The following is a 14,523-nucleotide window of genomic DNA, read 5'->3' on the forward strand; positions in this document are numbered from 1 at the left end:
ATGCTTGATGTGGGAGGACCCAGCTTCCTGTGGGCAGGGCCACCTCTGGCCTGGTGAGCCTGGGCGCTGTAAGAAAACAGGCTGAGAAAATCATGGGGAAGCAACCAGTAAGCAGCACCTCTCTAAGACCTCTGCATCACCTCCAGCCTTCAGGCCCCTACTCTTGAGTTTGTCTTGACTTCCTCCAGGGATACATTGTGCCCTCACAGCTGTAAGCTAAAATAAACCTTCCTTCCCAAGTTGCTTTGGGTCACAGTGTTTCCTAAGCAATAGTAACACTAACTAATAGTAACACATGAAGACTTGAGTCTAGATTCCCCAAACTCATAAAAAGAAATGGACATAGTGGCAACCATTGCACTAGGGAGGGCAGAGGCTAACAGATCCCTCAAGCGAGCCTCGCCAGATCAATGAATTCAGTGAGAGATTCTGTCTCAGACATGGTGAAGAACTGCTGCCTGTGTCCTGCACTACTCAGCCTGACCCTACCTGCCCTCGAGGGATGGAGGTGAGTCAGTGACACAGACTCCGGGAGCAGCTGAGAAAAGCCACAGCAAACTCACTGAGCACTGCTGCAAACTCCTTTAATATCCTCCCCCTTGGGCCCCATTGGCCCCAAGAAAGCATCGCTTCTAGACAGCAGTTCCCGATTGGCTGGCATTGTCTGCGCCAGCAATCCTTGGCAGTCCTCAATTAGGTCCTCCTGCAGTAGATGCCTTTGCAGCTGTGAGGCCCCTGGTGTTTACACAGAGGTGGCCCTGCTGTTCCTGCTACAGAGAACATCTAGAAGACACTTGACATTTGTCTCTGGCTGATACACAAAACACACACACACACACACACACACACACACACACACACACACGCATGCATGCACATATAAATGCTCACACATGCATTCATACAGGCACATGCACCTTGCTAACAAGTATATGCACCCCACCACACGGGTGTGCATTCAGAAGAGAAGTGATATTAGGAATGTATCTGCTTTTTTTTTTAATTCAAGCAACCAAAGATTGTGTCTCTAGCAACATTTAAGGGGTCATTAAAGTGCCCCCCTGAGGGTCAAACACCAGATGTCCTGCACACCAGATATTAGCAAAGTTACAGTTATGAAGTAGCATCAAACAAATTTTATGGTTGGGCGGTCACCACAACACAAGGGATTGTATTAAAGGGTCGCAGCATCAGGAAGATCAAGAACCACTGGATTAAACCAGTGCTCCTTGTGGCTATGGTTTCCTTTCTTCTGTTTGGTTTCATAGCTTAAGGTCGGGAGAGCAGGAAAAGCTAAGCAGTGCAGGGCAAACATCTGGAATCTCCCAGCTGGGAAGCATGGACTGGCTGGAGCACATTCCCTGCTCTCCCTGAGTGCCTGAGTCTGGTGTGTCACTCGAGTCCAGCCTTTTAACTGTAACCCGTTAATTTCCCAGGCCCAGTCACAGGTTGTCACTGTCTGTTGTGTGGCTGTGCTCAGCAGTGACATCTCCACATCCAGGATGGCCTCTGTCCCACCCTCCTGTCATCCTTAGAACAGTTGCTGTATAAGAGACGTGCTCACAAACTCCACACCCAAAAGTTCTCTCATCAAGACTTTGATGATTTAAAAGAAAATTAACCAATGTATACAGTATTATATTTTATTATGGCATTTGCAAATAAAATTTGTTTCAACTTAAAATTTTCAAGTTAAATTTAATTCTATGTGCATGAGAATTTTGACTACATGTACACCTGTGCACCATGAAGGAAAGGGTGTTGGATCCCAGGGAACTGGAGTTAGAAATGGTTCTACCTGTCGTGCGGGTGTTGAGAGCTGAACCTGGGTCCTCTGAAACAAAAGATAGTTCTCTTAACTGCTGAGCCATCTCTCCAGCCCACCTAAAATGTGTTTGCTAGCTTTCCTTTCTCTGATCCTCTATTTTTACCCTGTCCGCCATGTATCCCCTACTCCCACTTCTGTATTGCATATGTTCTATAGCCCTCCCTCACCCCTCATCTCTTCCTCTCTTATGGTCTTCTTTTAAATTCATATTATATGTATATGTATATACACACATATATATAATTATATATATATACACATACATACACATACACACAGACACATATACATGCATACACACACACACACACATTGCAAGCTAGGATCCACATTTGAGAGAATGTGGCTATTTTTATGTCAACTTGACATAGCTGAAGTCATCAGAGAAGAGGGAACCTCAAATAAGAAATGTTTCCACAAGGTCAGTCTGTAGGTGAGCCAGTAGGGCACTTTCTTAATTAGTGATTGATGGGAGAGGGACCAGCCATTGTGGGTGGGGCCATCCCTGGGCTGAGAAAGCCAGTAAGCAGCACCCTCCATGGGCTCTGCATCAGCTCCTGCCTCCAGGTTCCTGTCCTGACTTCCCTCAGTCACGGATTGTTGCCTGGAAGTGTAACCTGAAATTAACTCTTTCCCCACTAAGTTGCTTTAGTCATGGTGTTTCATCCCAGCAATAGTAACCCTAAATAGAGCAACATGTGACGTTTGCCTTTCTGAGTCTGGTTCGTCTTAGTTAATACAATGTATTCCAGATCTGTCCATTTCCTTGCTTTCTCTTTGTAGCTATGATGCCAAAGACCAGCTTTGGCACCAGAGGGTAAATTGAGGCAGGCAGCCTATCATGGGTCAGTGTTGACAGCAGCTGACACAGCTGGATCCAGATGCTTACAGGGGCTGCAGCAGCTGGAGAAGGGTTGGGGGACTCTCTCTCTCTCTCTCTCTGTCTCTCTCTGTCTCTCACACACACACACACACTCACACAGACACACACACAACCACACACACACGCACACATACACACACAGACACACACACACACACACAAACACACACAGACACACACACGCACACATACACACACAGACACACACACAAACACACACACACACACACACACACACACACGCAACCACACACACGGTATGGTTGGTATCGTTGGAACAAGGGCAAGCTCCAGCAAATTATTTCTTTTCTTAGCCCCCTTTTATGCCCCTAGAGACAAAGTTTTTTCTACTAGGAAGAAAATTACTTCATAGCCACAGTTACAAATTTTCCAGAGATAATCATCATAAAAACCCTCTTCAAAAACAAATCAAAATCATTATACAAAAGAAAATTGCAGCAGGATATTGATTATGTATGTTCTATATGAACCATATATCTAACCGAACAATTCTCATCTTTCTTTCTTTCCTAAAGCTCAGAGCAGTAATGTTTAGTTCATTGATTGATAAAGTTTCAACAAGCCAAGTCTATAGTTTCCCTATGCTTGGTTGACAGCAACCTATTCTTACTAAGAAGCAAATCGTTTTTCTTACATCTTATTTTCGAAGTTCTGATCAGAGAGGCTGGCTAATCTTATATCCGTATTGGAATTCTTTATTTTTATTGTAACTTTATATTTTCCTGGTGCACCCCATAAACCTGTTACCTCAACCCTAGATCCCAAGACCCGAACTCAGGCCCAACCTAGAGGCCCCTCTTTGACCAGGAGCTCGCCCAAGCCTATTCTTGCTTCTACAACTCTGTGTGTGTAATGCACGAACGGTCACTGCACCCCTTTCTCTGACTCAAGCAGCTCTTGCCATTCTACCAGGAAAGGACACACTTTATTCTTAATTCTAACTTAAAACTTTCTGCCAACTGCCCTAATTTCCTAACTTTACATTTTCTACCAACTACCTTAACTTCCCAAAAGTATTTAAAATCAAACTAGCTTTTTAAAAAAAGATTACCTAAATCAAGTCAGAAATTCCATAAAATTCATTTAGACAGCATTACCTCAAGAATTTTCATCTTCATATTGATCTGTAAGAAACTTGCCCAACGGGGCTGGGGATTTAGCTCAGTGGTAGAGCGCTTTACCTAGGAAGCGCAAGGCCCTGGGTTCGGTCCCCAGCTCCGAAAAAAAGAACCAAAAAAAAAAAAAAAAAGAAAGAAAGAAACTTGCCCAACAGAATGGCCCATCACCCAGGAAATATTCACAGCAGACTGTAGGCAGTGAGGGTCCCCCTGTGTCCACTCACACCAAGCCGCACATGTGGAGTGTGGCAGTCACAAACATGAGAAAACACAGCAGCAGCAAGAAGCAATCAGTCCTGGGTGAAGTCTCTGAGACTGTGCTTCACCAGAGCTCCCCCATCGCAGCTCAGTAGGACGGTGGCCGTCTCCAGGGAGCTCATGTGCCCACTGTATCTTTCTGAGTGACATCTGCCACTGTGTAAAACTCCGCTGTGTGTGTCTGGATCTCATTTTTATTCTTTGGTTGATGGACATCTGGCTGGTTCTGTCCCTTCTGTTGATGGACATCTGGCTGGTTCCACCTCTTGCTGTTATGAATAGTGGCAGCCATAAGCGTGAATGTGTAGGTAGAGTGTGTGGGTATCTCTGTGGCAGGAAATAGGACTCTGCTCATTTGAGATAAGTCCCTTAAATGTAAGAGGGAGGAAAAGTTAACCTTACGCACTAGCCAGGGCCACTCTCATGTTGACTAGCCAGCTGCCCCAACCCGTGTTTGCTCTTAAATGGGGTTGCGGCCTTATTCGCTTAATTCTGAACATTTTTCTATATACACATTTCTGCTGCAATGAAATTGGCCTGGTTCACGCGCCATGCATGTGGCAGATGGCTGTTGCTTGGATCTGTGGAGTGGTGAAAGGGAATGCCTCGGGGGCCCTTTAAAATCTGTGTGGCGGTGCTGGGGAGAGGGCTCGGTGCTGGGGAGAGGGCTCGGCAGGTAAAACACAGTGTGTGGCTGAGGGTGTGAGTTCAGATCCCCCAAAGCCACAGAGAAGCCAGAAGGGTGAGGGAGGAGACGGGGCTCTCTGGAGCAGCTGGCCAGCCACACAGACACAGAAAGCTCTGGGTTCAGTGGGAGACCCTGCCTCCAAATGAGATAGGGAATAATCAAGGAAAAGCGTGACCGTGTCCTCAGACCTCCACACGGACATGCACACATGTATGTCCGCCCACATGCAAGCACATATCTGCTCATACATGCACTCTGCAAACACGTATGTGTACAGATATATACGTATGTTATACACGCATATAAATAAATACTGTTTTCTTGGTTTATTTTTACAGCAAACCCAAGGAGCCTACATTCAGTCCAGGTAAGTTCTGGTTTCATTCCTGGATTGGGAGAGGGGGGTATCATTTAGACCTTGACTGAATGGTAAACAGTAAATGGGAACCTCAGAGCCAGGCCCCTGGTACTCAGAAAACAGATCTGGTGCTTGTGAGTGTCACCAAGCACTCATTGGTGGCTCAGATAGTGGCAGGTTCGCCAGGAAACGGGTGACAGGCATAGTGACTAAACCCCTCCCTGACCCTTGTCAGACCCACATGGAAGTCAGCAAGGGTTAGAGCGGGAACTTCTTAGTAAAGATACCCTTCGCCTCTACCCTGCCCCTCAGACCTCTCCAGCGCTTCTCCCCGAGGGAAAGTCTCTTCTGCCTAAAGCTGTTCTACCCTGTTCAAAGTACTTGCTCCCTTTCTGCTTCTAATTTCCTAAACTGCAAGCCAATAATACTTCATAAATGGCTGTCTCTAAATCACACTTTATAAGAAAGCAGATGCTACGTGCTCTTTTTTTTTTTTTGAGCACATGAACTGTATTTTAATAGTTACACGTGAAAAAAGTTACAAACGTGGAATTAAATAGATTAATCTGGTTTGAGTTTTCCCAGTTTCCCCCCTTCCACACAAAATAAAGATTGATCCCTGAAAATATAATTACCACAAACCCACAGGCATGCAAACCTGAGTGTACATGTCAGGGTACACGCAACGTCCCCTTGTCCCCTTGTCCTCTCGGGGCCAGGGTGGTACCAGCCTGCGGCTGGCCAATGAGCACACCAGCAGACAGACCAGCCACACTTGCAGTACCGCCATCTCTTTGTCTAGCCCTTCAGTCTCCGAAACCCCAAGGGAAGCGCCGGGTGACACACAGCAAAGGTAGGCAGAGCTTCCCAACCCACAGCTCCCTGCACACGGCTGCTGCCCCATCCCAGAGGCTGTTTTCGTACTGGCAGCCTCCTCGCATGACAGCATCTGTTGCCTGTCTTGAGTTCAGTGCACCTCTGAACATTCACTTGGATGGGCTTCAACATGTGGCTGTGATTTGGATTGAGATTCATCGTTGGCTGATTGTAGGAGGTCTAAGAGGATCTGGAGAGAGCTCTCGGGCAGCCCCCTGAGTGTCCACGATTGGCATGAACCCCTGCACCGCTGACCTCTCCCCACGAGCACGCACCTCTGGGTTTGGTGATTGTGTGCTGTGCTCCTAACGTGTCTGCAAACAGCATTGCCTTCCCGTGTTGCACAGATCGTAGACGTAGGCCCCATACCCGTTTATAGTGTCCAACAGCACATAGTTAAAATATTGCTTCGTCCTGGTCAGCAATGTCTAGCGGTGAGGTAAGGAAGCCTCAGTCATAGGCATTCTTCACTGGACCATAACCACCACATGACCTCAACAGACTGTTCACACACACTGTCGGCTCCCACAGTGAGCTCTCTAGCCCTCTGGGTTTCGGATATGCCATTGTATAAGCCTTAGTCCTAGCACCCTGGCTAGGACTTACGTCTTACGGCGTTAGCAGAATGCCTTTCCATTTCACATTGAACTCCACCATTCCGGCTTCCCTCTGCTCTAAGGTGGGGCAGGCGCTGTCTTTTAAGTCCGCCTTCGCAATCATCAATGGATGAACAGCAACTTGGGTGACAGGTTAGGATAGGGAGAGGTTCAGAAGAGAAGAGGAGGGAAGAGCTGGAGGCGAGGCTCGGGGAAGACAGCTCATGAGGTGCTGAGAGACACTTCTGGCCCGAGAGGAGAATCCTCGTGGAGCGGATATAGAAGATGAGGTCAGCTAAAGAGAGCCTGGCACAGCAGCTCACACTGCTGGACTTAGGCAGTAGGCAAAGGACTAGGATGGCTGAAGCCTCAGATGAAGTGACTTGGGGCATCCGCAGCAGTGTGTACGGTGGTTCAGGGGAGCGTTAGAATCTGCAGTCTCTGGTGAGCCAATCTAGATGCCGCCAGGGAGGGTGGTCCCCACAGAGGGGACATCCCAACCATCACAGGGGCAGTGGCTGGACCAGTGTGCGTGGGGCTGAGCACGTTTGTGGCTCTCACCTGAAAGTCAAGCTTCTTTAAACCCGGAGTGAAAACGTGTCCCGTGCAGTGGGATCTGAAGTGCATGCTTGCGGTGACAGATACTTGCATGCGTTGTGTGACAGCCCCTAGCCGCTGAAGCTCCTAGTTTATCCTGCTCTCTCTGAGGTGATTTTCTGTGGGGTTTGACGCAGATTTTGCTGGTTGGCCCCTGTTTGGATTAGATACCATTGATTCTGGATTCTCCAGTCCGCAAGAGCATCAGAATGGAGGCTCTGACTCCAAACTCATGAGGAGTCCGTGAGACAGCGTCCTTGCTCCCATTATACCCTGTAAAGGGTAGTCACAATACCCCAAGTGGGTTGGGGTTTGGGAGGGGGAGGGGGAGGAGGCTCAGAAGTTGCCTCAGATCAACACGGTTTGGTTTTTTCTGCTTTTTTATTTACTTATATTTATTTATTGGACTACTAATGGTTATTTTAGGGGCCTAGAGAGATGGTTCGCCAGTAAAAGAACTTATTGCTCTTGCACAGGATCCAGATTCAGTTCCCAGCACCCAAAGGCTGCTCATAACTGCCTGTAACTCTCGTCCCAGGGTATCAGATGCCCTCTTCTGGCATGCATGCGATATGAATATAGTCATAAAAATAATAAATCTTCCCATTAAAATATAAAGTTATTTTAATAGAAATAGTCAATCTAGAAATCTAGAATCTGTCTCTCCCCACCCTTCAGTTGGGTCTTCTCTTCCTCCTTCTCCTCTTCCTCCTCTTTTTTCTTCTTTCATTTTTCATTTCAAGCTTCTCTTGAAGTATTTTCTTTTTAAATTTAAAAAAAAATTACTTTTGAGATTTATTTACTTAGCTGAGCATGGTGGCCCATGCATTTAATCCCAGCTCTAGGGAGGCAGAGGCAGGTGGATCTCTAAGCTTGAGGCCAGCCTGGTCTACAGAGTGGGTTCCAGGATAGCCTGGGCTACACAGAGAAACCTACCAAAACCACACAAAAAAATAGTATTTAGCTTTTTGTTACCGCATGCACGCCTGCTGACTTAGCATTCTTTGTATTTGCGAGAACTGTGCAGTGTAAAAAATACCTGAAGTTATATTTTACACTCATAACAAATCAATTCAAATATCAAAAAGATATTTTTTGATACTGAGATTGTATATACCGGTGTGTGATACTGAGTGAGACTCAATAGTGAAGTGGGCTTCTTGATTACTTGTGATTCTCCATGGTACACTTTCTTCTGATGCTAGCACGCCTACACCAAAATGTCCCAGGAGATGACTGTTGGATCTCACTCAGGCTTTCTATAATTTCTTACGTATGATCCGAACTTGAATGAGAAGCTCAAAAATAAACCACACAAACCTTTGTTTCAAGATATTTAATCTTGCATTAGATTTTTATTTCAATTTAGTTTTTATTTACATATGTATGTGTCCCTGTGTGAGGATGTTTGCACATGTATCCAACTACACAAGGAGGCCAGAGGAGGCCAGAGGAGGGCAGCAGATCTCAAGGAGTGTTATGAGCCATTTGATGCTGGTGTGGAAAACCCAACTTGGGTCCTCTGGAAAAGCAGTTTGTGCTCTGTTAACCACTGAGCCATCTCTCCAGCCCTCTGGAAAACTGGAAGTGAGGATGGGGGGAGGGACCAGAGAGATGGCTCGGGAACAGGTAAAACTGCTTACTGAGTGAGTTTGATTCCGAGACTCATGGGGTGGGAGCAGAGAACAAGCGCCCAAAAGTCATCCTTTGACCATCACAAGTGCCGTGTGACTCCTGTACCAATCAACACATGAGATAAGTAAATGCAACATTCTAAGGTTTCAAAGAAGACGGCCACTCGAGTGCCGACAGGCTGTGGTGTTTGTTTTCAGAGTGCCAAGGTATGTCACTGACGCCTTCATTGTCTTTGTAGAAGAGGGGTATGTAAAAATGTTTCTTCGAGGCCGCCCCGTCACCATGTACATGCCCAAAGACCAAGTGGATTCCTACAGTTTGGAAGCAAAAGCTGAATTGCCAACGAAACGGCTGAAGCTGGAGTGGGTGTATCCTTTCCTCGCTGACCAGGTTGTCGGTGATGACTCCTGGTAAAGAGTCACGCAAGTTAAATGTTTTACTATTAGCGCTTTTAAAAAGTCAAAATTTCAAATGTGGCCATGTAGGAGAGGCAATTCCAGAGTAAGTTCTCACGATTGTGGTTCCTGTTCGACTGCACACTCATTGTCTTCCTGAAAGGACGTCGGGGAAATGATCTGTACAGATGAATGGTTTCGGGGCCAGGGGAATATGAGTATCCAGCCTGCCTGTCACAGAGAAGCATCAAGCTTAGTGAAAATAATCAAAATTGGTGTCTTAGTCAGGGTTTCTGTTCCTGCACAAGACCTCGGGTCAAGAAGCAAATTGGGGAGGAAAGGGTTTATTCAGCTTACACTTCCACATTGCTGTTCATCACCCAAGGAAGTCAGGACAGGACTCGCACAGGGCAAGGACTGACAAAGAGGTCATGGAAGGGTGCTGCGTACTAGATTGCTTCCCCTGGCTTGCTCAGCTTGCTCTCTTATAGCACCCAGGACACCAGCCCAGGGACAGCACCACCCACAATGGGCTGGGCCCTCCCACCTTGATCACTTATTGAGAAAATGCCTTACAGCTGGGTCTCATGGAGCCGTTTTCTCAAGGGAGGCTCCTCTCTCTGTGATAACTCCAGTTTGTGTCAAGTTGACACACAAAACCAGCCAGCACAATTGGGTGAACATCAGGCCTCTAATGATGGTCATGATTTCAACAAACCGTTTGTTTGTTGTTCTTTTTTTTTTTTTTTGAAACATTGTCTTATTATGAACCTAGCCTTTAACTCACAGCAATCCCTCTGCCTCAGTCTCCTGAACGCTGGGAATATAGTCATAAGCTACACCCCGCCCCCCTAAAGAGCTAGTGGTCAGTCTCTGTTGTTCAGTGCTCATTTCCACTGTGGAGGGTGGCTGCAGCCTTTCCGTCTACAAAGACTCTACATCAAATTCGTAGTGATTGTCTGCCACTCACTGATTAACATCGAGCCCTGAAGACAAGTCCTACCTATTGATTTAAGTTGGTGCGGCCGAGGATTAGTATTTGAGATTATGGAATTGTATTTGTGGAAATCAAAAGATTAGAAGTAGTTTGACCATCTACTTTGGCCATGGAAGGGATCTATCTGCCCCTTCTTTAAGTTGGGTGGTTTTCTTTAATCTAATCCTGAAAATGTTACTCAAAGGATGTTTCCTTACTTGTGTTTTAAAAGACGAGGAGAAAATTTGCTCCAAATAAACGTCATTTTGGCCAGGTTATTTTTTTTTTACACTCAAGTTCAAGGGATGCTTTGCTTCTAAAAGTACACGTGTTAACATCTTAACACTAGGTCAATGAGAAGGCTCAGTGGCTCAGGGTACCTGCTACCGAGACTGAAGCCCCGAGTTCAGTCCCCTGGACCCACTTGATGGAAGGGGAGCATCAAGTCCTGCAAATTTTCCCTCTGACCTTCATTTGTACACTAATGGCACCTGTGTCCGGGGGCTCATGCATGCACGCACACAGTAAATAAGGCATAATAAAAAAATTTTTTTTGGTTCTTTTTTTCGGAGCTGGGGACCGAACCCAGGGCCTTGTGCTTCCTAGGCAAGCGCTCTTCCACTGAGCTAAATCCCCAACCCCGCATAATAAAATTTTAAAACACCGATAATCATCCCCAAAATGCGGGAGCATCGTTAATTCATAGTTAATTCATTGACTTAATTTAAAATTAAAAGTTAATTAATTTTGAAACCTTTTTGTTACATTCGAGTGACATTTGTACTCTATAAGTACTTTTATAAGTACTTTTAAGTGGTGTTTAATAAAAAGATTTATCTCCTAGGTCTCAGACAGTAAAAGCAGACTCCTAATTGCCTCAATAGCTTCCAAACATCTAATAAGTCTTCACGCTGTTAAAAAATAAAATTAACGCGTTCGCACTAGACTTGGTGTGGAGCCAAGACATGTCTGCATTTCCAGAGCAAGGGAGGCCGAGGCAGGAAGATCTGAGCTGAAGCCAGCCTGGGCTACAGGGATCACCTGTCTCAAGCATTGTGGTAGAGCCCTTGCCTAGCACAGGAAAGCCCCCCGGGTTCATTCCCCGGTACTGCGAAATGTCGCGTTCACATTATTACCAAACACGTAACATTTGATTTTAGGCGCGTAAATACCGAGATCCGTGTCAGAGAGTGCTCCACACTGTTGTTTGTTCGAGACAGAGTCCGTCTCACCATGCAGCCCTAGCTGGCCTGGAGCTCATCCCTTTAGGGTGATAAGTACCAACGCTCCTAACACACGTTCCGGTCCAGTTCAGTCTAAACTGGTTAAACTGGTAGGAACTGCTGCACGACCGTTTTATGCTTGCGGAACGAAGCGGTGGCTCTCCAGTTCTTAAAAGCAAAGGATTTTCATCTTGACTCACGCCAAGCTACGGGTACCGGGGGCGAGACTGTCGTAATAACCTGTACCTGCTCCCGACCGGGGAGACGGTGTACTTCATAGCGTCGGTTGTGGTGCTTTACAACGTGGAGGAACAGCTGCAGAGGCATTACGCGGGCCACAACGATGACGTCAAGTGGTGAGTCCCCACAGACAGGTCGGCACGACGTAGGTGAGCTAGCCTTAGCCAAAAGAATTCAACATTGGGGCACAAGCCAGGGGTGGGATGGTGCAGGGCTCTGAAGCCAGACTGGGCAAAGCTGCTTTTTCTATTCCCCAGTGTGGTCTTTGGGCTCCTTCATACTGCTGCCCGATTCATGGCAGCCCTCTGTCCTCACTGTGCTTCTGTGTGACCAGATTGTCTGAGGGGAAAGGCTTCAGGAAGCTTTCTTAACATCCGGAATGTTAAAGACTTCAAATTGGGTTTTGTTGTGTGCCATGCCCATGGGTCATTGTGTAGCTTAGGGAAGACCTTGTGGTGATTAGATGGGTAGATGGATTTGTGGTTATCCCGGATCCTGGCTGGTGATAAAAATCTTGCTGACATAAGATGAGACATCTTTGCTAATTAACACACCCTAAGGGGCTTGAAGGGTGTCAACTCAGTCTGTGGTTCTGAGACGGAAATGGTATTTTCCCAAGGAAGGATGCCTTTCCTTAAGGTTGGGAGTTCCCGGAAAGAAATCAATCAGGGATTCTGATAAATGAAATAGCGGTGAGTCTGTAAGAAGCTAGGCAGTATGGCTTTCTTGTGTTTAAACTTTTGGAAGATCGTAGAAGTAAAACGCACCTTTGTGTGATGTTATCTGATAATTCTCCTCCTTTTAGCCTAGCGGTCCACCCTGACAGAATCACCATAGCAACAGGACAAGTGGCGGGCACATCTAAAGATGGAAAGGTGAGGTTTGTTCATTGCCTTTCTGACTTCTGCTAAGGAACTGGCAACAACCTCTTTTTTATTTTTTAAGATTTATGTATTTTATTTTATGTGAGTACACTGTCGCTTTCTTCAGACACACCAGAAGAGGGCATCAGATCCCATTACAGATGGTTGTGAGCCACCATGTAGGTGCTGTAATTCGAACTCATGACCTCTGGAAGAGAAGCCAGTGCTCTAACCACTGAGCCATCTCTCCAGCCCAACAACATGGCTGATGGTAAATCTGCCCGGTCACTGCAGTTGCAGCATCTGAGGACAATTGATTCCTCACCAGGAGCTCTCATTGCACATTGAATGTGCTGTCCTGACCCTAAATCCCTCCCCAACCCCCGAGCTCCCTTAATTTCAGCAGGTTTTTAAATTTAAAGCCAGAGCTCGGGAGGCAGAGGCAGAGGCGGGCCGTGAGCTATGTAACAAGACACTGTCATCAAAAAACAACAACCAGCAGCAACACATTAAGATGGCACAGCCTTGTCAAAGAATCCATTAGTCCCTGAAATTCTTCTCTCCACACACGATCAGCATGACAGTGTATGAGTCTAAGAAGCAGAGTTAAAATCCCCAAGTAGCCATACTCTACGGGATGTCCTTGACTGTGGGTGCCCACCAGTCATCTCCTCAGTGGGTGGACTTCACACCTCATGCTGATCACAGAGGCTCCTGGGAGCTTCAGGCAAACCCTGCAGGCGCTTTAGCAAGACTTCAGTCCTGTGAGGAAGGAGTTGAGGAACTGGTGGAACCTGGCAAACAGGAGACCTCCAAGCTGGCGTCTGCCTGTGATTGCCATGTTTTATCAAAACTCTGACAGCCTCTTAAGTCCCTGCTTGTACGGTTTTGTCCTGGTGTGAAACTAATCAGGACAGGAGCCTCCATTTTTATCAATGTGTATCTACCCAGAAAACACGGACGCTATCTTATCGGAGCAGATGTTTCCTCAATATCATATTTTAGCCGTTGGTCTTATGCGGTTCTCCATCAGCGCCCCACACTTGCAAAGAGCGGAATGACAGAAGCCTGGGCTGCTGTTACGTAAACTCACTTAAGGAGCAGCTCCTGCTTTACAAAAGAACCAAAGCCTGGAAGATCTCTTTGAAATCAGAAAGGAACTGTTCCTTCCGCCCTCTAGTGGCACGAAAGCATATTTCCATTTTTGACTTTGGAATTAAATCCTTACTATAGAACCAGAGAGAAGTTTACAGCTGTCTGAACAGATTCTTAACGTGTGAGGAAACCCAGAGAGGCCCATGCTGGTGCCTGGTGCCTGGTGCCTGGCTACTTGGAGACAAGGCTAAAAGAGAACAAGGTTTGCCTAGTGTTTACCCAAGTGCCGGACGCATGGCCGGGCTCATCCATGACAATGCATCTGCAGACTGCACTACGGTGCTCTCTTTGGTGAAATGTTATTTCTAAAATTTAGAGAATTGCAAATATACAAAAGGCATGTTGGCTCCTCTGGTATGGGTGCTGGAGAGTGTCTAGTCAAAGTTTAAACTGGATAGCCTTCTCCTGACACCTCACTGGTTCACAGGGCCCAGGGGAGGTCAGGGGGAATGTTTTCATTACACTCATGGTGGATGGAGTCCTCAAATGCAGAAAAAGATCTCTTGTTTGGCAAAATCGAAGTCAAAATAATTTAATGGCTCCAAGGTGACGAGAACTTTAGTTAACCTGCAGTCACTAATGATGGCCATATCCTTTCCGTACAGCAACTGCCGCCACACGTGCGTATCTGGGACTCTGTGACCCTGAACACTCTGCATGTCATCGGAATAGGCTTTTTTGACCGGGCTGTCACCTGCATCGCATTCTCAAAATCCGTGAGTATGGAAATATACGGGGGCCGGTCTCCAAGCCAACATTTCTAGCCACCTGGCTTCCAGCCTTCCTTAAGGCATGCTAGCCCAGCACCCCCCT

General features: G+C 46.6%; 1 protein-coding gene across 14 annotated transcripts in view; it reads left to right on the forward strand.

The window, feature by feature from the left end:
- The window catches only part of Eml1 (EMAP like 1), a 172,433-nt gene that overhangs the window by 134,056 nt on the left and 23,854 nt on the right, over nucleotides 1-14,523 (forward strand). For 6 of the 14 annotated variants that reach the window (NM_001399709.1, NM_001399712.1, XM_087553932.1 and 3 more), the window contains 5 exon segments: nucleotides 5,135-5,163; nucleotides 9,097-9,226; nucleotides 11,659-11,808; nucleotides 12,498-12,567; nucleotides 14,316-14,426. In NM_001399709.1, the coding sequence (NP_001386638.1) occupies nucleotides 5,135-5,163; nucleotides 9,097-9,226; nucleotides 11,659-11,808; nucleotides 12,498-12,567; nucleotides 14,316-14,426 (490 nt within the window). 14 annotated transcript variants of the gene reach the window in all.

Source organism: Rattus norvegicus, chromosome 6 (assembly GCF_021556685.1).
Source record: "Rattus norvegicus strain SHRSP/BbbUtx chromosome 6, alternate assembly SHRSP_T2T, whole genome shotgun sequence".
NCBI classification, from domain to species: domain Eukaryota; kingdom Metazoa; phylum Chordata; class Mammalia; order Rodentia; family Muridae; genus Rattus; species Rattus norvegicus.